This window comes from Chelon labrosus (assembly GCF_963514085.1).
Source record: "Chelon labrosus genome assembly, chromosome: 4".
Lineage (NCBI taxonomy): Eukaryota > Metazoa > Chordata > Actinopteri > Mugiliformes > Mugilidae > Chelon > Chelon labrosus.
In genome coordinates this window covers 9,908,794-9,932,503 of record NC_140340.1, presented here as the reverse complement: position 1 = coordinate 9,932,503, position 23,710 = coordinate 9,908,794, and the positions used below count along the sequence as shown (strand labels likewise).

General features: G+C 42.8%; 3 protein-coding genes across 6 annotated transcripts; all 3 read right to left on the bottom strand.

The window, feature by feature from the left end:
- Positions 1 to 14,782, bottom strand: tmcc1b (transmembrane and coiled-coil domain family 1b). Of its 3 annotated transcripts, none has more exons than XM_084543431.1 (8): positions 14,727 to 14,782; positions 10,897 to 11,073; positions 8,035 to 8,078; positions 6,555 to 7,323; positions 2,952 to 3,371; positions 1,889 to 2,373; positions 1,674 to 1,809; positions 1 to 1,597 (listed from the first exon to the last, which is right to left on the bottom strand). In XM_084543431.1, exons 4-8 carry the CDS (start codon positions 7,155 to 7,157, stop codon positions 1,283 to 1,285), a joined length of 1,959 nt encoding a protein of 652 aa, XP_084399557.1. In that variant the 5' UTR covers positions 7,158 to 7,323; positions 8,035 to 8,078; positions 10,897 to 11,073; positions 14,727 to 14,782; the 3' UTR covers positions 1 to 1,282. The 3 variants fall into 3 exon arrangements, with proteins under 3 accessions (XP_084399557.1, XP_084399559.1, XP_084399558.1); XM_084543433.1 differs by lacking the exon at positions 14,727 to 14,782 and adding an exon at positions 13,216 to 13,441; XM_084543432.1 differs by lacking the exon at positions 14,727 to 14,782 and having other exon boundaries at positions 10,897 to 11,371.
- Positions 14,783 to 15,488: 706 nt separating this feature from the next.
- Positions 15,489 to 19,677, bottom strand: LOC311487101 (uncharacterized protein). 2 transcript variants are annotated; one of them, XM_084543220.1, is made up of 6 exons: positions 19,637 to 19,677; positions 17,479 to 17,598; positions 17,288 to 17,406; positions 16,910 to 17,060; positions 16,714 to 16,835; positions 15,489 to 16,628 (listed from the first exon to the last, which is right to left on the bottom strand). In XM_084543220.1, exons 2-6 carry the CDS (start codon positions 17,582 to 17,584, stop codon positions 15,888 to 15,890), a joined length of 1,239 nt encoding a protein of 412 aa, XP_084399346.1. In that variant the 5' UTR covers positions 17,585 to 17,598; positions 19,637 to 19,677; the 3' UTR covers positions 15,489 to 15,887. The 2 variants fall into 2 exon arrangements, with proteins under 2 accessions (XP_084399346.1, XP_084399345.1); XM_084543219.1 differs by lacking the exon at positions 19,637 to 19,677 and adding an exon at positions 18,905 to 19,340.
- Positions 19,678 to 19,953: 276 nt separating this feature from the next.
- LOC311486893 (proline-rich transmembrane protein 3) lies at positions 19,954 to 23,258 on the bottom strand (the record flags this gene model as incomplete). Its single annotated transcript, XM_084542910.1, has 3 exons — positions 19,954 to 21,647; positions 21,816 to 22,249; positions 22,754 to 23,258. 3 exons carry the CDS (start codon positions 23,256 to 23,258, stop codon positions 20,619 to 20,621), a joined length of 1,968 nt encoding a protein of 655 aa, XP_084399036.1. The 3' UTR covers positions 19,954 to 20,618.
- Between the last annotated feature and the right edge of the window lie 452 nt (positions 23,259 to 23,710).

Here is a 23,710-nt window from a genome sequence, read left to right as displayed (position 1 = left end):
ATGACTACGTTGCTGTTACTCTTCTGTCCATCACCACATAAAACCAGCTTAAACGATCTGATCGGCCCAACGGATCTTCACCGTAATCGGCTCCAAATGAAGCAACACCACTCCAGACCAACGCCCCCCACAAAACTTTTGTGTCCAGGTGTAGTTCGGGCTGGCTTCCAGGTTAAATGTAATGTGCACTGAAGAAAAAGACAAGTTAGACATTTACGTTCACCTTTTAAAACAGCAAATTTATTTATCTTTAAAAAATAAAAAAATCAACTAAAAAGTATTACTATTTCATTGTCACTAATAGAAACAGTACGGAAGCACTGAGTCTTTGAGCAGTTCGACCGCTCTTCAAGTATGTTAAATCTGTTCATAGATTATTCATCTGCAGTGGAAACGCCACCAGGATAGCAGGATCCAGTTGGCAGGGTTGCAACTCCAAACACAATGTTTCTGACAGAAATATCTTGTTAGTTTCAGAACCAGTGTTATTGACTTCACACATCCAAAAGAAATAAGTCAAGAACCCACAACTACAGTATTTGATCCAGTGATTCCAGAGCAATGTAGCTGATGTGCAAGCACCCTGTCCTTCAGAGTGTCGTGAGCAGGAAGAGGAAGCGTTGGTCACACAAGCTGAATTTAAAAAGATAAAGGGGGGAGGAAGTGCAGACCGAATAACCAGAACCACAAGACCCAGAAGAGAGAGAACTCTAGAAAACAAAGGAGATTAAGTGGGCAACACAATCTGCAGAACACTGTCAGCTCATTACGGTTAAAATAAAATAATAATCCACCAATCAGCTGTATTAAAAATAGCAGTGACTTCAAAACAATACCACTTGAATCAGCTCAAAAGTAATAAAACTCTGAATTACAATTTCTTCTGTGGAGAAACAATGCAACGTTTTCCACATGTAAACAAATTCACTCAGAAGAGAGAAAACAAGTGTGCAGTTCTCTCAGCCCCTCCTTCAGCCATGCCCCATTCACTCTTACAGTATGTGCTTGTGCCACAATTGCACCAATGATAGAAAGTCGATACCAAACATCCAGACTCTTCTCTCCGGATCCTGTGTTATTCTTCTCAAAACACATTTCAGAAAGTGGTAAAGTGACAAAACCTCCGATGCAATCCTCCTGAGTGTTTTGAGAAGCTGATGAAGAATTTGAAAAGGCAGGACAATTGAGATTCAACCCCCTGTTTGGGTCAATGTCCTCCCTTTACTCACCAGCCCCACACACCACCAGTCGCTTCAACATTAAAATACGCCTCCCGGGTCGGTCATCTGGGGTGCAGAAGAAAGCGATGCAGATACTCTGACATGGCATCCCAGTGCCTCCAGAGGAAGGCGAGGAGGATTACAAGGAGCAGAGTAGAAAGCGTGCGGCTGCGTGTTTTCATTAGGGGTACAACACAGTTAGCCACTGTGGACACAAACACCAAAAGGACCGCCATAACAGCTAGCAGCACATTGATTAGTTTTCCGAGTAGAGTCCGTGCTGTGGCATTCTCCAAACCCTCCAACTGCACCACCTGCTGTTGCTGCTGCTGGAGCTCCATCTTGGAGATGCGTGTCTGACAAGCCTCTAGCGCCTCCTACAGGTCAGAGAGAAAACTGTCAGTGAGGTAACCGATAAAGCAGATATGTTTTGTTAAATGTGGTGAATCTTACCTGTATATCTCTTGCTCTTTCATAAGATTGATAGGCAATCTTCTCCTCCATGCTGGCTAGTTCCTGTTTCAAGTTCAAAATTTCATTCTGGTGCAGCTCTGTCAAATCATTGAGCTGTTCTTCTAAACGTTCACACCTGAAAAATAGCAGAACAATTCAGAAAGACACATCCCTCCATCCAAACAGACCTGCTACAGTACAGTGTGAGTGCCCACCTGTATCGTTCCTCTTGCAGAGCCTCCATGATCATGGTGTAGTCCCGCTGATAGTGGGCTTTTAAATTTTCAAAAGACTCCTCAAGTCGGCCTTGGTTGTCACGAAGCTCTTGAATCTCGTGGAGTATGGCATCAAAGCCTGAGGCTTGGGCATGATCAAGGGTGTTGCCCCTGGAGCTAGGGGGGCCACCAGGGGCTCCAGGCATGCTGTTTGCTCCAGCAGAACCTGAAGTAGCACTAGAACAGTCATCATCACTGCCATACTTTGGGCTGGACTGCAACTGTCCCGTACCAAGGGTCCTAGCTCCCCCAGGCCCAACGCCCTCATCACCCGGGGTTTCGTCCAAAGAGTCTTTCAGGGCTGCAATGTTATCAGCACTGCCAAACTTGTTGCGTATCAGGGAAGCAATTTCTCTTGGTTTGGACACCACAGCTCCAGCAGCAGAATGGGTGGCTTGAGAGAAGCTAGAAAGGCCTCCTGTCACCTGTAATGAGTGAGATCAGGTGAGTAAAATAAACCGATAAGCCACAACACTAAAAGCACTGGCAGGTGAAATGAATAATATTGATCATCATCTCATTAAAATGCAATCTTTTGCTGGGAAACCTCTGCTCTTGGTATTGATGGGGAAGTGAATTAATCGCATACTACCAACCACCCCATTGTAAAGATACTCCCCAACAGCACCAACAAGGAGGACAATGTGATAATACCACATCTCAAAAACTGTTTAGTAGCAGCCAAAAAAAACATGAACATAGCCCAAAGTATTGACCAATCATGCCAACTCCTCACGTCCCAAACTGATAAGAGTACATGCTGCATCCAAAAAGACTCCTCTTCTCAACCCAAAAGTTCCAACAAACAAGGTCCTGGGTCAGACACCACAGGACACACTGAAAATGCCTGTATACTCCATGAAAACATCCTGATGGTCACGTAGTTTTGGGATGTCAACAGCAATAAAATAATCTAAATTCTTTAAAATAATTAACCATTATATCAGAATGACTATAGCTGAAGATGAACAGCAGCAGTAAGCAACAGCACCTAAAAACGTACCTTGGCTCCAACATCTTTTAGCCCCTGGTGCATGTCTCGGAAAACATCTTTGGGCTGGCGGGGGATGCCGTTGTGCTCCACCTCACGAAGTTTCCGATGATAGTGCTCCAGCTTCCTCTGCAGTTGCTGGATAGTCTGAGCCGACTTTTGGTTCTTCTTCTCAAACACCTGTTTGATGCGCGCACTCTGCTGTTTGTCAGCATTATTAGCAAGTTTCAGGTATTCGGCCACGTTGTCGTCGCGTGCAGTTTGTTCTATCTTGATTTGTTCTGTGAGCTTAAGGATCTTCTGTTGTAGCTGGGCAATGGCCTGCTTCGTACGCTGGGGGTCCGGGGTACTGTCAACCACATCGTACCCGTCTGCACCATAGGGGAGGGCATTGGGTGACACAGCAAGGCCTGATCCGTCGTAACGATCCAGCTGCTCAACAAAGTGAACAAAGGAGAAAGGAAAAGGAATATGAGGAAAATCCTTCAAAACAGCGAATGGTGATGTAGCAGTTATTCCTAGTAATTTGTCATGTTGTTGACATTTTTTTTTCCAATCACAGTACTGAATAAGATCACTGCTTTTAAAAAATAATCTGTTTACATTTTTACTGTGCTGAACTGGTGCACTACCTTTTTTTTCTGGGAATGAATATTAAAAACTGCGTCTTACACTTAAAGGAATATTCCAGTGATTTTGCACAGATCAGCAGATATAAAAAATCTTCCGATTCCAATTCTTTATAAATAGCCTCTACACAATAAATGGAAGTGACACTATAATCTTTAAATTAATTAATGTTTCCTACCTTCCAGGAGCTCACTGATTCAGTTCGTTTCAGTACTTTGTCAAAACTAAAAACTTGCTCAACATAACATAATAAAACGTGGTCCCACGGTCTGGGTTTTAGTTCAAATTACTTAAACTTAATTTAAGTGTGAATCCTTCCTAGTGGTGCATTCACATGCTGAAGTCAAGGTGTGACAACGCAAAGTCTTCATTCAGCTTTCACATCTCATTCCATTCAGAGGCTGTGATGTTAGGAAACACAATTACCTGTTAGATATAAGTCAGAAAACTAATGTATGCTGTAGGTGAGTTGCTCTTTTGAGCTCAGTGGTAAATGGTTTTACGCTGGAAAGTGAGTATACTAAAGAGTAAACAAAAGATTAGGTAAACAAAGAACTCTGCAAAGTAATACTTTAAAAGAAAATACCAGACAGTGACACTAATGATGAGAAGCGCCAACAGAAAGCTACACATAGCTGGTTCCATTTTAGTTTGCATGTAAATAATCTTTTAATGACTACCATGGGATATAAATAAAACTACTGTTTACTGTAGTACTTATATATTTTTTTTTACTACTGGCTGCAGGTACAACAATACATTTCACTGTGCATTGTACTATGTATAACTGTGCATGTGACGAATAAAACCTATCTATCTATCTATCTGAAATGCAAAGGTGTGAGCTACGTTCATTTCACCTGAACGTTTTGAAAGTTTCTGAATTGCTCAAAATATGACAAAACATGGCAGCATGTTTTAGGAAATGACTGGCACCAGCGGACCCAAACAAAATTACTGGTGTGATAAGATGGTGAGATATATCTGCAAGTACAGATTTACAACAGTAGATGGCACCTGTACAACAACAAACCCTTTAGACCCACACTGCATTGCTCCAGCTCCGTGAGATACAGGTTCAGGGACGGGGTAATAGATGAAAAAAAGAAGACAGATAGGCCAGGTTATCTGAAGCATGAGATGGAGTTATGGCACTAATTGGCCTAATGAACTTTGCTCTGTAAGCTTCACTTTGTACGTTGGTAACAAAGTCCAAAAAAAGCTACATGATGCCATAGACATCATCATCATCATCATCATCATCAGAGCCTCTGGTCTCATCCTGAGACAGCAAGAGAAAATGTAGATATTCAATCATGGTAATTAACACCAACTGTGGTTACTAGTTGAAACATGAAAGCTGGTTAGCACATGAAGGAACGTATGTTTGAGCCAACAAAATGATGTGAACGAGGATACAGGGCTGTATGATAATGCACACAACACAAAACAATATGGTTTTAATGTAGGACACCAACATAAAATGCAGAAATAAAATCTCCAACTTAACATCCTCCATCAGTGTTTTCTCTGTCATTATTTATGATGGAAAAATGCCACTATTTTCACTATAGGTAAAACAAAACAATCAAATGAATGCGTCAAGACATTGTGGTCAGAGCCAACAAAAGCATAAACAGAACAGATAATGTGTTGACACTAGCATCAAAAGCATCAACCGTAGTAATTTGGTTGCTGTAAATGATTTTTAGAATTAGCCAATCAGTTGTTTTACCTTGTAAATTACGACACGTGATCCTTGTTGTAGCTTGATGTCAGAATCTTAATGTTAAGTTGGAACAGCACTGACAGAGGTCCCTCTAAATAAGTTTCCAACGTTGTTACAGTGATGTTTGTCTATATAGCAACATTAACAGTAATTAAACTATTCATTAAAGTATGAAGTCCAACACGCTGGGTAATATAAACAATATGTTGACATAAACAGATTCACTTACTTGCATTGATCTTTTATTTTTCCAAGTAAACACATTTATTGTTCTCTGGAAATTTTTTTCTTGCCGACTGAGTCTACCGATTCATGGCTATAAATGAACCGACATTTTGCCAAAGAGTAATAGGTCAAAAGATAACGCAGGATTATATGGAGGGTGCAACGTTTCAACCCTGTTTATGACATCTGCTGATAAACTTAATTAACATTTTTTTTTTAAATCTTGATTTGTAGTTCCAGAGCTTCTTCCGTCACATGGTGGTCATCAGGTCTCACTACCTCACTTCAACTCTTTTCCAGATTCGTATGAACATTCAAAATAAATAAACAAAAACCCTTGCACATGCTGGAGTTTGTTTAGCCCTGCAAGCCTTAACTGACCTGGAGTACACTCACAGACAGCGGAAGCTAAATTTAGAAAGGCTTAAAGCACACAGTGACCAACCACTCAAAGGCAATCTCTGACCTTCCACCGCTGACAGCTCATCTTCCCATTCAGTGCTTCATCCACGCACATCTAAACCATTAATGGCCTTTTAACACGTTTGCCAAATTTACTTGGTTTTTACATTTGTGTGCACATATTAGTGCATGAGTCACTTTTATTTTCAAAAACCCTAACCCTTTATTTTTACAGCTAAATGCCAGCGAAGTACAACAAACCTTTTTCACCTCGCGGGCACACAGGCCCTTGTTAGTATTACAGCTTGGATCTAAATGTTTTATGTCCAGGGATTTAATACTGAAAAATAATGCCATATTTTGTTATGCAAGTTTTCATTTGCCATGTTGTCGGACAGACTATATTAAAAGAGAAAAACACTATGAATTAACAACTTTTTCAGTTTTTTGTGTGTGCACCCAATATATAGGTATATAGGTAAATACCTGCAGCCCACTTTGGAATTGTTCATTGTGATATTGCATTAGCCATTAGAAGATTTTGATCCAAGGTAACACCTGTGAAATTTTCATCCTACACTGTACAGAATATCAATGACTGGAGCACCCAAGAGGAGTGAGACACTCACCTTATCAGGCTCTTCAGTGGAGTGATAACCAGAGGTTAGCAGCATATCAACTAGGGCTGGGCTGCTGGGTGTATCTGTGGTTGAGGAGGAGCGTGGGCGTCCGGACTGCAGCAGGACTTCATGGGTGCTGCGCCGGTGGATCTGTGGGCTACCTTTCTGGGGAGGGTCCCCAGTTCCCCCTGCCTTGCTGCGGCGGCTCTGCAGACTGGTGCCTCGCTTCATGATCGGTGGAGCACCTCGGATCTGTTGCAGAACGCGGCTCAGAGCTGCGGGAGGGGCGGAAGTAGCAGGGTTGTCAGAATCCAAAGGGAGGGCCGAGGAGGCAGGAGCGTCCCCTACTTCTGACCCTACATCAGTGGGTTCGGAGGCAGGGGCGCCTGTGGAGGACAAGGCGGAGTCATGCGGGGAAACGGAGGAGCGTCGGCGCTGTGGCTGGAAGAACTGCTTCAGGCCATGGCCCAACGCTCCCATGTTCTCCAGGGCATTATGGGTGATTTTGGACAAGCCGTGCTCTGACTCCGACGCCCTCCTGCCGACCTCCGGCTCCGCTCGCCCTCCTGTGTCCGGCTCCTCTGGACTCTGCTCACTACTACCCTGATCCATCAGAGACCTCCAGTTTCACAGTGAGGTCCTACTTGGGGGTGCAGAAGGCTAGCTATGCCCCGTCAACACCCCCCCGGCCTCTGAGAGGCTGGTTGAAAGGGGATGGCGCTCAGTTGGGCCTTTTGAGTGGGCATGGATCTGTGGCTTGGCTCAATGTCATGCTTGTCTACCACAAAAAGGAAAATAAAATGCATTATGACATGCAGCAGTGGATGACGAACATAACAAGCTGAAGAATATAAAACAATATTAAGCAAAATAAAACAGGTTGGCACAGACATGACCACATTTTTTTGCAGATCAGTCTTGTTTTGTTTTGTTTTTGTCCTAAAATCTTTTTGTTTTACCGATTGAGAATTATATTTACTCTCTCCTGAATGAAAACATTACAGGTGTCCAATTTAATTTAACAGCATGTGGAATGTCTGACAGTGTCAACCTGGTAATGTAGAAAACACAAAGTCTATAAAATGAACTGTTTCTGAAATGTCCAACTTGTGAAATCACACTGAATGGTTTATTTCTGTACAAAAGTAATCAAATTATCACATTTCAGAAAGTATTCATTACAAAAAGTAATAATCAACATAACTGAGAGTGCATAAATAATAATAATAATAAAGAGACCATAGAGTGTAAAATAATGCAAATTAAATTTTAAATGGACAGTGACTAATTCTCAGCCGAGTCAGGTGCTCCACGATCCACAGCGGCCCCGTTACAGCCCGTTTGCATCCCATTTCATAACAAGTGCTAAACCTCGTCTTTTTAAAAGGCCGTCCCAAATCTTTGGCACTCGGGTGACAGTTTATACTGCGTACAAAACTTTCGATTCATCAACACGTAATGACGAGATAGAGTGTGACAGAGAGCTTACCATCAGCCCAGCCTCTCCTCTTCTGACTCACAACTCAGGATTGGCTAAATGAAGTAAAAACAGACAAAAATATAAATAAAATTCTTTGCTCAACAGAAAAGGTACAAGGAATATGAAATAAACAGACGGGCGAACACGAACCTTCCTTTTATTAGAGACTGGTAATGATGAATACATAAAGGAAGGCCAGACCAAATGGCTTAAAAGCTTCAAACATGCTGACCCCGAGAAACTGTCAACGGCCTAATGGACCTTTGGTTAAAGTCTAAAGAGGCAGCTTTAAGTTTATATTGACGAGACGTGTTATGTTAGAAAGGCAACCACTGTACACTGCAGTGCAGATGATGTTTACATGATATGACTGGGATACATAAACATGACATGATTAGATCTAGCGTCACCGCCAGAAACAGAAACTAGAAAGCATGGCGTGAACCCAACTGCTCTACGGAGCGTCACTGCGCAGCTCATCTGTATCACACACAAACGAGGGCGGGGATGTCAGTCTGAGAAAAATCCCTCGTGTCTTGCTTCGCTTCGAGGCCAACAGGCCAACAAATGTGGCCGCTATTACTTGAATACAAACATAGGAGCTTCAGCTTCAAGAAAAGGTTCCTGCAGTATCTCTAGTCCTTTGTCTTTAAAACCCTGAAACGTGGAGATACTGATTCATTATGAAGTAAAGAAACTGGACACTGCAAACCAAATGAATCGCTCATTTCTTTAACTTCAGTGATCATCAGTATCGTTTTTCAGTAACACGCAGGTCAAGTCTTATTGCTGCTTGAATCACCAACACACCAACACTGGCTGTTCTTGGCGGCGATACATACGGACAGCAACAAAAGCAAAAGGTTTGATTTGTTTAGATATCATGTATTATACTATTCTACAAATAGTAGGTTTCTAATACGGCCCTCTGCCCTGTTCTGTTCTTAATATTATACTTCAAAATGTGCTGCCTGACATGTCATCCATCTCATCATGGTTGTGCAGTGGCATCATCCTGAATGTGCACTTACAACCTTCGTTTGTATTTGCCAACACAGCCTTCACAATTTTCAAGTGGAAACAGACAGAAAAAAGAAGCAGCACCTCAAATCACAGTCTTATTACAGGACCTCTGTGCTTGATAGCTAATTTGCTGAGTAACTTTTACTTTACACTACAAATTACTAAAGACACTACACACATAACACTGAACTAAGATCACAGGCAAACTCTGATACTACTACAAACTACTAGAGGTCTCCACGTAATAGTAGTCCCGTGCGAATAGGGTTTTAGTCTTAACCCACACGAGCTGTTTTACACACACCACAGCGTGCTGCACGCACCGCCGAGCCCTAAAAAAAAAAAAAAAAAACATCCAAAGATTGAAGTGATGGCTCCGACTATGTTGTGCATGGATTGTGTTGCAGACGAACAGAAAAATGATCACATGAGTCAGCACGGACACAAAGTATCATTTAACAAGCCAGCGGAGCAACCTAGCACCGATATCCCTATGAAGTGCTCCATTAGTGATTCTCAGTGACTCATTACGTGCCGGTCCCGCTGTTAGGTCTGCACTGTCCGGTTAAGAAAGCACTTCATTAAAGTGTAGGTGGCAGCGAATATAACGAGTATCCGTAACCAGTTCGTGTTGAGAAACATGCTTAAAGGTTTTCACTTTTAGTTATAGTTCCCTCGCTGCTGTTGCTCATTACAACGAATGAGAATGTCAATAGATGATTTATGTACGTATAAACAGACTGCAGGTAACTCTGCTGCATTCTCTCAGTACTGTAAACCATAATGATGAAGTCTGTGTTAAAACGCTGGTATCAATGCTCCTGATAGATGTGTAGGCTTTGGTGGCTGCTGCTTCACAGCACCCATCTTTAGTGACTCATTCGTTAAAGCGCCATTACCTCATATCATCATCCAGAATCACTGACCGTCTCCTTATATAAGCCTATATGACCACGCAGACAACTGATTTAAACCGTGACCTTCGTCTGTGGATGCCTCTGATCTGGAATGACGAAGAGCACTCTTCGACCACACCGTCGCTCTGAATCACCGATCAAAGACACGAGTCGCGTTGCAGAAATCTTTTTAAGCTTGAAACTCGAGTCAAGACAAACCAACAAACACTGCACACAGATGTGGAACCGTATCCTACGTCTACAGAGAAAAACACAATGGCATCTGATTCCTCCAGGCTGAGGGCAAAGCGTTCTCTCTGAAGTGGGTCAGCCAACGTTCGCCTATCACTCTCTGTGCATGCAGCGCTCCAAGGTCACACCATCTACACAGAGTGCTGTGCATGTCTAAGAGCATTTTACTTGTGTTAAATATTTCTGCAAGATGCCAGCAGGTCCAGGTTCATATGTAAGTAGTGTGTCTTCTGGGGTCATTTATACAGCGTGGATCTTTTCAGTGTTCCTCCATCTGAGCGTATCAGTCTGTGACTAGTTTCGGATATCATTTACATGAGCTTGATTACTGGAAGCTGAGTTTACAAGCGTCTGCTTTCATTGATTTCTACCAGGAACTGCGATTAAAGCCAAACCATATCCATCTGAAAAGTGATAAATCTATACAAACATGTAGATAACGTTAAATATAAGAATACAAACAAAATGCAGTTTAATGGCAGACGCAAGACACACACAAAAAATGGCAGAACTTCTTATTCTTCTTATTCTTAAGTATATTAAAAGCAAGAACTTTGATTGGGGTTCTTCTTGTAGTAAATAAAAACACTTTATATCACAAAAACATGTAAAGAAATATATTTTTTATAAGCAAATAAACTTTCATAAGCATATAGTTTATGAAAGCAGGTACATTGCTTCATTACAAAAACAAGCATACCTTCAGATGTGGTCATCAGCAGTAGATCTGTGCAGCTCTTAACACAGACAAAGGCTTAATAGTCCGAGCAAATTTCCAGCACTGCTTCGTCGGGGTAGTTTTTACCAGATTTAATCTGGTGGAATAGCTGTCAAACCTGAATCAGCTGTTTCCGTGGACATTTAGAAAAATCACATGCTGCAAAGAAAAAACAAAAGGAAAGTGGTGTGAGAGTCTGTCAGGGTGGGAATTTGGCCATTTTTTTTTTTTAACTAACATAAACTCTGGACATACAAATGTGTGTTTCTTAATGTATTGATCATAAAGCAGCGGCAGATATATTACATATTCTACATTATCACCGTCGGTGCAACCCTGTGACAGTTTTGAAAAATGGTCATAGCGTACAGCAATGTGTGTAGACCACAAGCAGCAGCACTAAAAGGACAATGAATATCGACTTCATCAAGTGGATATTCAATTCAGTTCAGTTCAATTCCGTTTTATTTATATAGCGTCAATAGCAAGCGTCAAAATGTGCATATTTATTATACACTCACTTGCTAATTCATTAGGCACACCAGTAAATGGTAAATGGTAAATGGCCTTGCTTTTATATAGCGCTTTTCTACCTATTGGTACTCAAAGCGCTTTACAGTCATAGACACATCTACCCATTCGCTCACACAAGCACACACACATTCACACACCAGTGCCACGCACTGGGAGCAACTGGGGGTTCAGTGTCTTGCTCAAGGACACTTCGGCATGTGGCACATTCCGGGGATCGAACCGCTAACCCTCTGGTTCGTGGACAACCCGCTCTACCTACTGAGCCACAGCCGCCTAGGTCATGGTATTCTATGTTTATTTAACATAAATGAGACAGCAGTTCAACTGTGAGTTTCATTTAGAGGCTGTGGTTTGCAGTACTGTTGACTTGTATTATGTTGCGCCGACACACGTTTCTATTATTTTGACAACCCCATTTTAGTCAGAGGGCTAGGCTATAAAACGGAAAGCAAGCCAGTTTAACAGCGCCACAAACAACACCCTATAAAATGTAGGATCATACAGCTGAAGTGTCACCTCAGTTACACGGTTTCATCATAAACTGAACATGATAACAGCCATAAAGCAACAAATTTTGTGAAGGACTGTTATATTGAAACGCATTTATTATCGCCAGTGTAGATAATGAACAGGCAAACGAGTGTATATAAATACATAAATATCCTCGATTCAGTATATTGGACCACGCTTTTCCAGGAAACTGTGGCTACCTCCATATTGCAGTCATATTGCAATCCAGTATGGTTAGGTTAAAGAGTCAAGTCCGTCTGAGCTAGGTCTGATCACAAACTATTCATATTTATTTATTTTCTTTTTGTATTTGTATTTAATACAAGTAAATAAAACCACCAGCTCCACAGACTACACAGCCCCATTATACGATGTGACATTTAAGGACCAATGAGCAAATGTCCCAAACAAAAACAAACCTGCCCTTTTAGCCCAGAGAGGCTCATAAAGTACATGGCTTCACATACTAGATGGCAGAATGAAAACTCGTGGTTTCATTTAGTACAGGCCCTTCCGAGGCAGTTTAGCTTAATTAACTGTGCAACGTTAATTAATGGTGCCGAAAAGCACCCTGGGGGTTGTCTGCAGGACATGTGGGCCACTTGCCTAACTCATGCAAGGCAAAACTGAGATAAAATAACTTAATGTGGCAACGAAAGCACAGCACGGACTGGTAAACACACACAGCAATGCACGGACTGTGTTGCACATGTCAACATCTGTCCGCAGGAAGCAGCGGATGCAGTCACCGCGCATTTCGATGAGATCATCGCCACTCCTTTAATAAGAACATCCACCGGCGGAACAATAAACTTTCGCTTTGACAGGATTATTCCACGAAACAAAAGCTTTCGTTAAAACACACACACACACACACACACTCCATTAGAGCGCTTCCCATCAGGGCTCAAGCCTGGCTCGTTAATTACATTAAGCTCCTCAGTGGGTTACAGGTGCAGTCGGTGTCATTACATGTAATATTAACCGTGGCAATGTCCGTCCATAAAACTTAAAAGGGAACTGCTGTAATAAATTATATTATCAGCACAGATAGCAGGCAAAGTTTGAGTATTGTTATCGGGTTACTTCAAATAGTCCGAGCCCAACGGTTTAACGCTAGCTAGAGATAAGAAGAGGATGAAATTAGCATCTCGCTAGCTAACGGCCGAAGGCCTGGCCTTAAATACACACAACTGTGAGGCATATTTGCTGAAAACATCAATGTAGTCTATTGTTTTATTATAAGGTGCTACTAACCGTTTTGGCAGAAAAGGGCAGAAAATAGATTTGCCCCTGTTTTAATAGCTTGTCTGCTCCTCTAGCTGCTAGCAGCAGAGGCTAACGTGGTGCGCCGGAGGGCGTTCATTTCACTTGACAGCGTACACCGGTGAAGCTGCTGTGCGGGGCGAGGTCGTAGCATTAGAGTGTGTGCGCTGGATGTTTAGCACTACAGTACAATACCTTTATTATTCCAGACACTGCCGTCGACTACCAACCCCAAACAGACGTGAGCTCATTTGAGGCTCATAAAAAGCACAAACACACCTTTATAACACTGAAGTTATCTGTTATCTCTGCTTTTGCCTATTTTGAATACTTTCCAGTAGATTTTGGGTTTCCCCTGTGACAGGCCATATTTTATTTTACAAACTATGTATGTATGCTGCCAGGACAAGGAATAAGAGGGCGCCTTGCACGTTGAAGAAGTCGCCTCTCATCACTGCCGTGGCGGCAAACAAGCAAGACTCATCTGCTCGTGTGCTTTCACATGCCTCGACCTCAACATCTCTGATTTGAATGGGTAAATTAGACGATAGCCACCATGTAATATGACACAGTGGGCAATGGCAAGCCTTGCAGTGCAGTGCAGTGCAGTGCAGCAAATCCAGTCACTTGTAGCACGTGCATCACACAAACCATAAATGTTAAAGTCTAGTGCCTGACCAACAGATTCACACACTGTAATACCAAAATAACAAGCATATCATCACTGGACAACCAAGCCACTTGTGTCACTAAATGTGAAATGCAACCATTAAAGACTACACATCATTCCGGCAGAAAGAATCAGAATCATACAGACAGCACCGACTAAAAAGAAACAGGCCACACAGGTGTGAAAAGCTCAAGTTTAGATCTTAGGTATCAGGTGGCCATCTGTCACATACTCCCACCAGGCTGTCTTAATCACACCTTGGACTCTTGTATTTCATGGTGGCGTATTTATTCCTCACACACAGCATAAGATCGTCCCATTTCTTATTTAAAAACAAACAAATAAATAAATCAACAATGTTAAAATGGTTCAGTTTCTGCTAAATGTAAAGATGATTAATAATAATAATAATAGTTTTCTTGTGAGATCGTAAATATATATCATTCAGTGAGGCCTGGGTGTTGCCCCCGAAGTTACACCCGACTCTTTACAACTTGACTGTTAAATCGCCTTTCCTAAATCGCCCACATGTAAATATACTCGACATCGCCCGTCCCGAATATCCCGGGTGGCAAATCGGGCGCCTGTTCGCCGCCCGGACGCTCAGCCTGTCAGTTAGCAGGCTGGCTAGGCTCCCTAGCTAAACACCGCCTTCAGCCGCGGTTAGCTACAGGCAACCGGGGCAGCGCGGCGGGCGGCGGGCGGCAGCGACAACACGGATAAACGGCGTTAGTCAACCTGAGCTCCCGTGGAGGTCGGACAGCGGCGTATGGAGACACGTTTCATTCATGGAGCCGTCGGTAAAACGCGTGTTTCGCTGGCGTGAACTTACATGGGCGCTGAGAGGATTGTGTTGATGACCGTTCATTTCTCCCGATGGTGGACACTCCCACGGTGACGTCAGATAGCGTGCTCAACGTCAGAACAGCTGAGCGGCAGGCAGGCAGGCAGGCAGCAGCCCGCCCGGTCCACGCAGATGATCCGGTGGGAACGTTTATCCGGTCGTGGCTGCACCGTTGTTGTGGGCCCGTGAGAAGTGACCGTCCTGGGGCAGCCGTCACAAACACTGTGGCACATGGACAGGTGTTTACTTACTGCATCTGTCCCAGTAAATAAACCATAAACACACGTTGAGAATGTGGAGGTTGTAAATGGGAGTTACCGTCTACACTCACTTCTTGCCAAAACATTAGGTACACTAGTGGAAATTAATTTATTTTTATACTTAATGAAACCAAAAAGTTTTCATTCTGCCACCTAGTATGTGAACTCGCGTACTTTTATGAACCTGCCAGGGGGGAAAGGGCAGGTTTCCTTAAATGTCACATCTTATAATGGTCTGTATCATCTTTATCTACTTAAATTATATAAAAATACAAGAAAAAAAAATAATTAAGTGTGCGATCAGACACCCAGATGGACTTGACTCTTTAACCTATTGACACTGGATGGTAAACATGTATTCTTATCTGGTTTTCTTACTCTTTAAATGCATAACATTTATGACCCAAACATTTGGAAAAAATAGGAGAATAGGGGGCATCACCGTTTCACACACTCAAATGTAAAGAAAACAAATCCAGCGATTGAGTAACCAACATTAACATTTATTTTTCCTCCAGAAATTCTACATTTAGAGGTCTTTCCAACTTATTGCATCACAAGAACCACATTTTAGTGTCCTTTTTATTTAGAAGGGAAAAAGGGTGTTCTTTGAGAGTTTGTCGCGTAGAGAATAGTTTGCGATTCTCCTCCGGGCCACCAGCGGAACCGTATCAGTTTCTTACAACCGATTCTGGCCTCTGACGGAAACGGGTAAAGAGGAGGCACGGCGCAGTAGACAGATTGAGGTCCACGCCGATCACATGGCGCTGGAATTGCAGGGGGAGTGGTTGGAGGATCAGGAAATACAGGCATGGCAGGCTGCTGAGGAAGGTGATATTCTCATACGAGAGGGTGTGGATTCCAAGCAGCCGGCCCATGAATAATGGTTTCACTGATTGCTGAGGTTGTGGCAGGTGCAAGGAGTGTTCAGTCTCTGAGGAGGGTATGTGGGAGGAGGATACAACACGGGGAACTGGTAAAACTGAGGATACATGTTGGGCCTCTGGATTACAGGTTTGGGACCCTTTGCTTGAGTTTGATCCTTTGGAGATGGCGGGTTTTTAGGGAATGGCAGGAAAGAATACTGATAAGGAACTGGGAACTGTGGCTGTTGGGCAGCTTGAGGCTTCCTCTCATGCTTGGTTGTGGGAGCAGGTGTGGCAGGAGGAGGAGGAGGAGGAGGAGGAGGAGGGGTTGTTGGATGGAAAATTCCAGGTACCATGGGGAATTGTGGGAAAGGAGAATATGGATACTGCGGCATCTGAGGTAATTGGGCTGGAGGAGGAGCAGTATTTTTAGTGACAGGAGACTGTGTCGGTGGTTCGGGTCTGGGAAACCAGAGGTACTGAGGGAAGTGAGGCATGAATGGGTATGCAGGGTGCTGGGCTGCAGGGACTGAGGGAAGCTGTGGACGGGGTAAAGGTGCCACTGTACCAGTAGCAGGGCCTGGTGTTAACATTACATTCTGTGGAAATATTGGTAACAGAGGGTACTGAGGATGCTGCAGGACATGACCACTGTCACTAGGCGGCGCAGTTGTTGCTGTGATAAGCTTTTTGTCCGGTACTGAAGGGCATGCAACTGAGAGCTCAACATTTGCCAACAAAAGAGAGAGTAAATACTCCTCATCCTGCGAGGAGACAAACAAACCGAGTTAATCAAAAGCATATTTACAGTTCAACTTCTATATCTGACCACAAGGGGGGGTGTCATACCTTAACAGCTATGCAGGAGCCTCCGTGGTATGGTGCAGTGAGTGTGAGTCCTCCAGAAAACACTTCAATGTTAAGTCCACAGCTGCTACATGCCGATGAAAGGGGCATCCACGCGCCAGACACTTTAATAATTTTAATATCAGGTGAGAAATATGACCTGAAGCCATTTTCAAAGCCAAAGAGTTAAGTCACCTACCCTTTACTTTGAGTTGATTTGCTGCAATACCATCAATCTTCACTACCATCTCAGAGGGAAAGCAGAAAACAGAGGGCACTGATAACGCAGCAGGGCAAGACATGGTCATTGGTGCCCCCCATAAACGCAGTGGTAGGACATAGTCACCATCCTGCAGTAAACATTAAGAGCTAATTAAGTCATGGGATGGAGGCAGAAAATCCAACTGTCACGACAAAAAAAAAAAATACTTTTTTTCCTGAGATGTAAGGAAAAGTACAGACAAAAAATATATATATAGTGACGCCTTAATGCAGTTCATATATCGAACTGAGTTCACTGATGGGAACACGAATGCTTCAATGAGAATCTGAAGACCTACTGATGCATGAACCTTACCTGCTGGGCAACATGGCAGCCCTGATAAGATGCATCAAACTGCACATCTCTGCGGGACCTCTTCACAGAGAAGCCACACTCAGAGGGCATCCGAGACAGAGGAGTAAGAGGCCCCTCGCCTGTGTATGATATCAGAAAGAAGTTTAAACGGTGTACTGGCCAGCGCTCCCAACTCCTGATATGCAACCCACCATTATCCACGAGAAAATGCGAAGCTGCGCCCCGTTTGACCTTCAGAGTCATCAGGTCGTCTCCACATTGCACCGACGGATCCATGCGCTTAAGTTTTGCATGCATCGCATCGTGCCTCACTGGAAGCGCAAAAGCAATCAATTGATTACATTTGAAAATATAACTTGAACAGGCCACGCTGCAACTATATGCTAGCATTTGTGAACTTTCCACAGTATTCATTTGCATCATCTTTAAAAAGGGACTAGGGTGTTGCTGTGTTTTGATGAGCAACACAAAAATATGTATTCAGGCAAAAGATTGTAACGTAATACTCATGTCTGTCAGCTAATATCATTACATGGTACCCTGTGGACCAAACTGTTGGCTCATTAACAGATTGCTGTACAGCTCTACTGGTCATTATCACTAGTCACTGCCATTTGAATATGCTCCATGTGGAATTAAACACCATTCTTTATTTAATTTACTCATTTATGAAGAAAAATATACATTCATAGTTAAGTTAATAGTACGGTAATAGTCCAGCTTTGATGGGCAGCTAATGGGAGAAAAAGTCAGTCTAACGCTATGCCACCTTCCTTGAGGAGATGTTTTTCATGCAATAAGAGCAAAGTAAAGAAAAAGAAAAAAGAAACGCATTTCTGGATCTTTGCAATACTGAGTCCCACTCTGGCCCACAAATTTGCTTTTGGCATTCATGTTTCATCTGCCTCCAGTCCTCAATCACATCTGGAGTTTGAAGGTAGTGACATACACCACCCCAAACATAGCAATGACACTCCTTGATGGCAGCAGCCATCCCCAGCAGGATGCAGCCTGACACAGGCACACACACAAAAACGGTTTAGGAACAACAAAAAAAGAAAAAAAGAAAAAAACATGAAGAACAGCACAAGGTGTTGACCTGGCCTCCAAATTCACTAGATCCCAAACTGATCAAGTATCTGTGGGACATAAAGTCCCCCCACTAACAACATTCTGTTGCCAGACTCCGCAGGACACCCTCAGAAGGCCCATGTCCATTCTCTAATGAGACACAACTGTTTTGGAGGCACAGAGGAGACCTACACAATATTAGGAAGGTGGTCCTGATAGGTGTATTTTCAATTAAGAGAGCTGTTTATGCCAGGATGGATCAAATCTCAAACACATTCTAACAGACAAGTTAACAGATTAATAGACTGAACGTTTTTGAAACCTAATAGAGTATTTATTTTTATTGTCAGTTCTTCAAATGAAGTAAACATTTAGGCAACACCACAAACTCCAGATAAATTGGACTAAGTTTGATTAATTTGCCTTCACGATGTAAGTATCAGTCTAAAAATAAACCAGGCACTAAGTCACAGATAATACATGTAAACACGGAGGCACTAAGCCAAAGGATCACTTAACTGAGAGGGGATTTTAGTCAAGATTTACCGTGAGTCGAATTTAGGTCACCCTGCTGCTGAGACGTGAAGGCAAGAGAACCGAATCGTGTAGGGGCCGCAGAGTCACGTTTTCCACCGGAAGCCATGCCCTCAATGCGAAGGCTGCCTCGAATTAACTCAGGCCTTTGCCCGACAGCATCCGAGTCTTGTCCATCACAAAGTTTAAAGGACGTTATTAGAGTCGCCATCACAGCGAAGTAAAACAAAAGATTCTTCAGAGACATCGCACCTCTGTCGATCATTTTAGGGATGTGATTCTCTAAAGTCGTTGTTCGGCTAATCGCCAAGACCGTCACGTCGTTGAATCGACGTACATATACTGTGAAATGGTGCTTAATCGACCAATCAATCAGCGACACGTTGAGGGGAGAGCACCTGCCGTGGGAGAGATCAGTGATGATGATAAAACTGAGAACCAGAGGTTATCAGGTTTAATTGATGTAACGTGTAGAGTAGGCTATCCAATAAACCTAAACACATATAAAAACGTGTAGAGGATCCAATAAACCTAAGCAAATAATACATATAAATAAAAAAACGTCTTGTGGGTTACTCTTATTCATTAATTTTTGTTAGTTTTTTTATATACTATGACCTGAATGACTGAGAAGATTCAAATAGGAGGGAGTGCAAAGTGCCTTTGAACAAAATGTTCTTTCTGTAAAGGCCAGTAAGATCTGGAACGTGTCCCAGTCTCAGATTACAAACCTTCAAAGCTTACCTCAAGCAGTGGTTGAAAGCGAACCAGTCTTGTAACCATTGGCTTTTATCTTCTTAGTAATGTGCTGTGTCTTGTGATGTGCTCTTATTGTGATCTATTGTCCTGTCCTATGTCTTATCATGTTTTTGTGTTACCTGCCTAGGGACTGCAAATTAGCGTTGCTGCTATAATCCATCATATTCACGTCTATTGCTGTCTGAATAGACATTTGTTAATGTGCATTTATCAAATAAATAAATAAATAAATAAATAAGGTATTTTTGACTCAAGTCATTTTTCAACAGGCAGTCTGAAAAGAAAGAATCACAACTGTATAGAAACTTTCTGAAGTCAATTTATTTAAAAACAGTTGTTTGGTTTTTCTTTGTTTTTTTTTAAAAAAAAAGAAAGAAATACAAGTGTTTTTGATATGAACGCAATTAAACATCATTAAAACAATGTAAAAGTTAGCGTCACACAAAATGAACTACATATTTCATTCATTAATTCACATTTATTTTTTGTGTGTGCACTTCATCAATGACAATTCACATATACGTAGTTGCTTTATTTACAAGTGAAAGAGTACACTATCTACCTGGTTTCAATTTAAAATTGATTGAAAGCTCTGGTGAAGTCTGTCCACAAACAGCAGCGCTATAAAGAAACAAACATTTTTCAAATATTATCATGAAATGCCCATATTATCCTCTAAGAAGTGTTGTCATTTGCAACTTATTCCTGTCATGCACTTCACTTGTGTCAAAACACATAAAGATGAAAATACAGCTGAAGACTCTTCTACAAAACATGTTATATCAGTGAGGATATTTGCGAAATACGGACTACTTCGTGAGCTGTTGTGCTGAAAATTTGAAATATTGAGACCTGCACCGGTGAAACGGTTTCACTCAGACGAATTCCTGCAGGAGCCTTACAATCGAAGCAAACAGTGTCATTTGATTTGGAGTAGGACGTTGCAAGCTCCCAAAAGTGAGACAGCCTAGAGGTCTGTGATGTCGTCATCAGACCAGTCATGCTGACAGATCACTGTTGAGAATTCTTCTCCCCGATTTGCAGTAGCTGGAGACCCTCTGCTACCATTATAATCAGCTGTAGCAGTGGGTGACTGCACTGCCTCTTTGGTCTGGAAATGGTCTAAAGATGCGGAAATAGATTCTGTATCCAGCATCCACCCATAGCTGACATAAGATGGAGAAAATGCTGTTGGACCGCCGTCTCCGTCATTGGTGTCTTTACCGATTGTGTGAATCCAAGAGGGAGGTGGAGGTGTGAACAGACCTCCTGCTACAAGCTGTCCATGATGAAGGGCATTGTCAATGCTGCGCCTGAGGTTGATCGGAGATGGAGGCCTCATGTCGAATTCTATAACTGAAAGAACACACTCACGTTCGCCTACTTTTTGCCACAGTAATGCAGCCTGGGAGTCAGAGCTGCTACAGCTAACAGGATCGTTGCTGTATTCTTGTATAATGGTAGATGGCTGATCATCATATGGGCACATTACATTGTTGCTGATACCTGCTCTGGTCAGGTTATGCTTTGTCCAGTTATTTGGCATTAGGTCTTCCCAGGTTCTCTCAGATTTTCTCAATGGGCCTTTCCGTACACTGGCTAAGAGCCTATCCCACAAGTTCTTCTCCTCCACCCTTCTGGACGCTTCACCATTACCCCTTGGTGTTGCCCAGAAGAGCCAAGATCCCAGGACAAGCAAAGAGAATCCCCAAGCTACCTCAAGGATTCTGGCCCAAAACTGACTGAGCCACCAGCCCCAGCCAAAGCGCCTCCAGTTCCCCAGCAGCCCATAAAGCCAGAAGAGACTATACGTCTGAAGTCCACAGCACAGCACCCCAAAAAAGGCACACACTGCAGTGACTCGCTTTCCACGCCTCTCAGCCCCCTGTGAAGGAGCCCACTGTGGTACAGAGGACTCGAGGAAGGGATGTAGATGGGAAAGGGACGTAGTGAGGATTCCCAAGCAGAACGGGAGGCCCCAGCACAGGGAGAGGGTCTGTAGCAAAAGAGGGAGGGCAGGGGATAAAGCTGAAGAGTATAAGTCCGCTACAAGTAATGCAGTGCAATGAGATATAGCAAGGCCTCCAACCACCCATGGGCGCTGCACTTTTAATGGGAACAGTGATAATTGTAGTCCTCGGAGTGTGATCAGAGCGAGGACAACCTGTGCCCACAGAAAAAGCACCAGAGGAACGTTATGCAGTGCTGCCAGAGTGGCATGAGACAAGACCTGACAGGTACCATAAGGATCAAGCAGAAGGAGGAAGGATCTCAAAGAACCAGCCAGAATTAGGAGGCTATTTGCCAGGGTCAGGGCGCCACAGAGGGGGTTAGGAAGAGTGCACGCTCCAGCCGTTCCCAAAACTGCCAGGCCGGCCATCAGTGTGAAGAGGCTTGCGGATCCAAAAACATGCAGCTCCCAGGCGAACGCCAGCGTGCGCCTCATGTCTTCCCAGAGCAGACTGGTGCCGTTAAAGTTTTTAAAAACAACACACGGTCTAACGCCGAGCCCACAGGGAACTCTAGGTCCTGACAGGCTGTGATTCGTCGTGGATGGAAACACATTGGTTTGGTTAGGGAGTTTAGGCCTGTCCCAGCCTGAAAGAGAAAGACATGGGTTCGTTCTTAATGCAGGAGAAATTAATAATGAATTTTATCTGTATTTGATTAAACATTACCATAAGCCCTGTGCTCTAATCTAATAATCAACAAGCCACATATGTCTGTGAATGCTGGGCATGAATGAAGGGCAAGTGGACTTGTTGAGACTCTTAAAAACTGTCTTCAAGGAACTTTACGAGTCCAGTTGCAGCTTGTTTCAGCTTTTTTTTCTTGATTAACAAGCCACATACATTCATTCAGCTGCATAAAAGTGACTAACAAGGCAGCAAGATGTGAGTCTATTTTAATGTGTCATTTTGGACTTGGAACCAGAAACACTTAATCCAATAACTCGTACTAAAAGTATTAACTTTCTAAAAACATTTCATTAATTTGGAAATATGTTTCACATTATTATTATTTGAATATTAACAGTGTATCAGAGACTAAATTAAACATGCTCTACGTTTTACTTAAGTCAAATATGTTGAGTTTACTTACCAGTGGGAAAGTCATATTTCACACTGGATGTGTGACTCTGTTTTAAGCGTTCCTCAGTTGTTATGTGGCTGCCTTCCAAGAAAGCTTCTTCTGAGATTCTGCCTAAAATGGAGTGAGCGTATCCTGTAATTGAAGCACTGGCTTCGATAGCTTCTTGGTCAGGAGTCCCTGAGTGCTGTGGAGTAAGTGCCCATCTTGTAGTTAATGGGATTCCAGACGCAGACTGGTTTTCATTGCCCCCTCGCTGAGGCTCCTTTGGAGTGAGTTGATCGATGAGTTGGCGTGACGCTGTACCGCCAGTGCCGCGTCCACTGCCCTCAACAGAGCTCTCTGACTGAAAGATCACTTGGCTGAATAAGCTGTCCAGATCACGGGTGTTTCCGGCTGCACTTTGAGTTATTTGGACCGAATCAGAGTTCTCCAAGGAATGTGAAGTTTGAAGAAGGTTTCCAAATGCAGACAGAGACAGAGTTAGTGTAATGTAGAGCAAAGATGAACGCGCCATTATGGACAATAAAATCCAAAGATCTGTAGAGAAGAGAGAGGGGGAGAGTTCACATTTTGCAACAACTTAGTGGTTGGTATTAAAGGACAGATTCACAAATATTCATCCCTAACTTAAACTAGTAATCACTTGTCCACATTGAAATAGTTTTTACTTTGCTACTGCTTAGTCATGCTCATATCAGCCATTCAAATTTCTCTTCCTAGTGCCCTTTCCATTTAACAGTCCTCATTCTGTGCTTCAAAATGTATCTGTAATCTAACACGAAAGCCACAAGTTCACTCGTTTTTTCATTACTATCTTTGCACTGCAGCGCTACAGGAAACACTGATAGGAAACGCAGATAAGAAATGTTGGACTAAATATGGTTAGAACATAATCAGACGTGACAAATCTGATGTTATATTCGCACCAATGCTGGAACACTGTGCATTTAGTTATCTGTCAGTTAA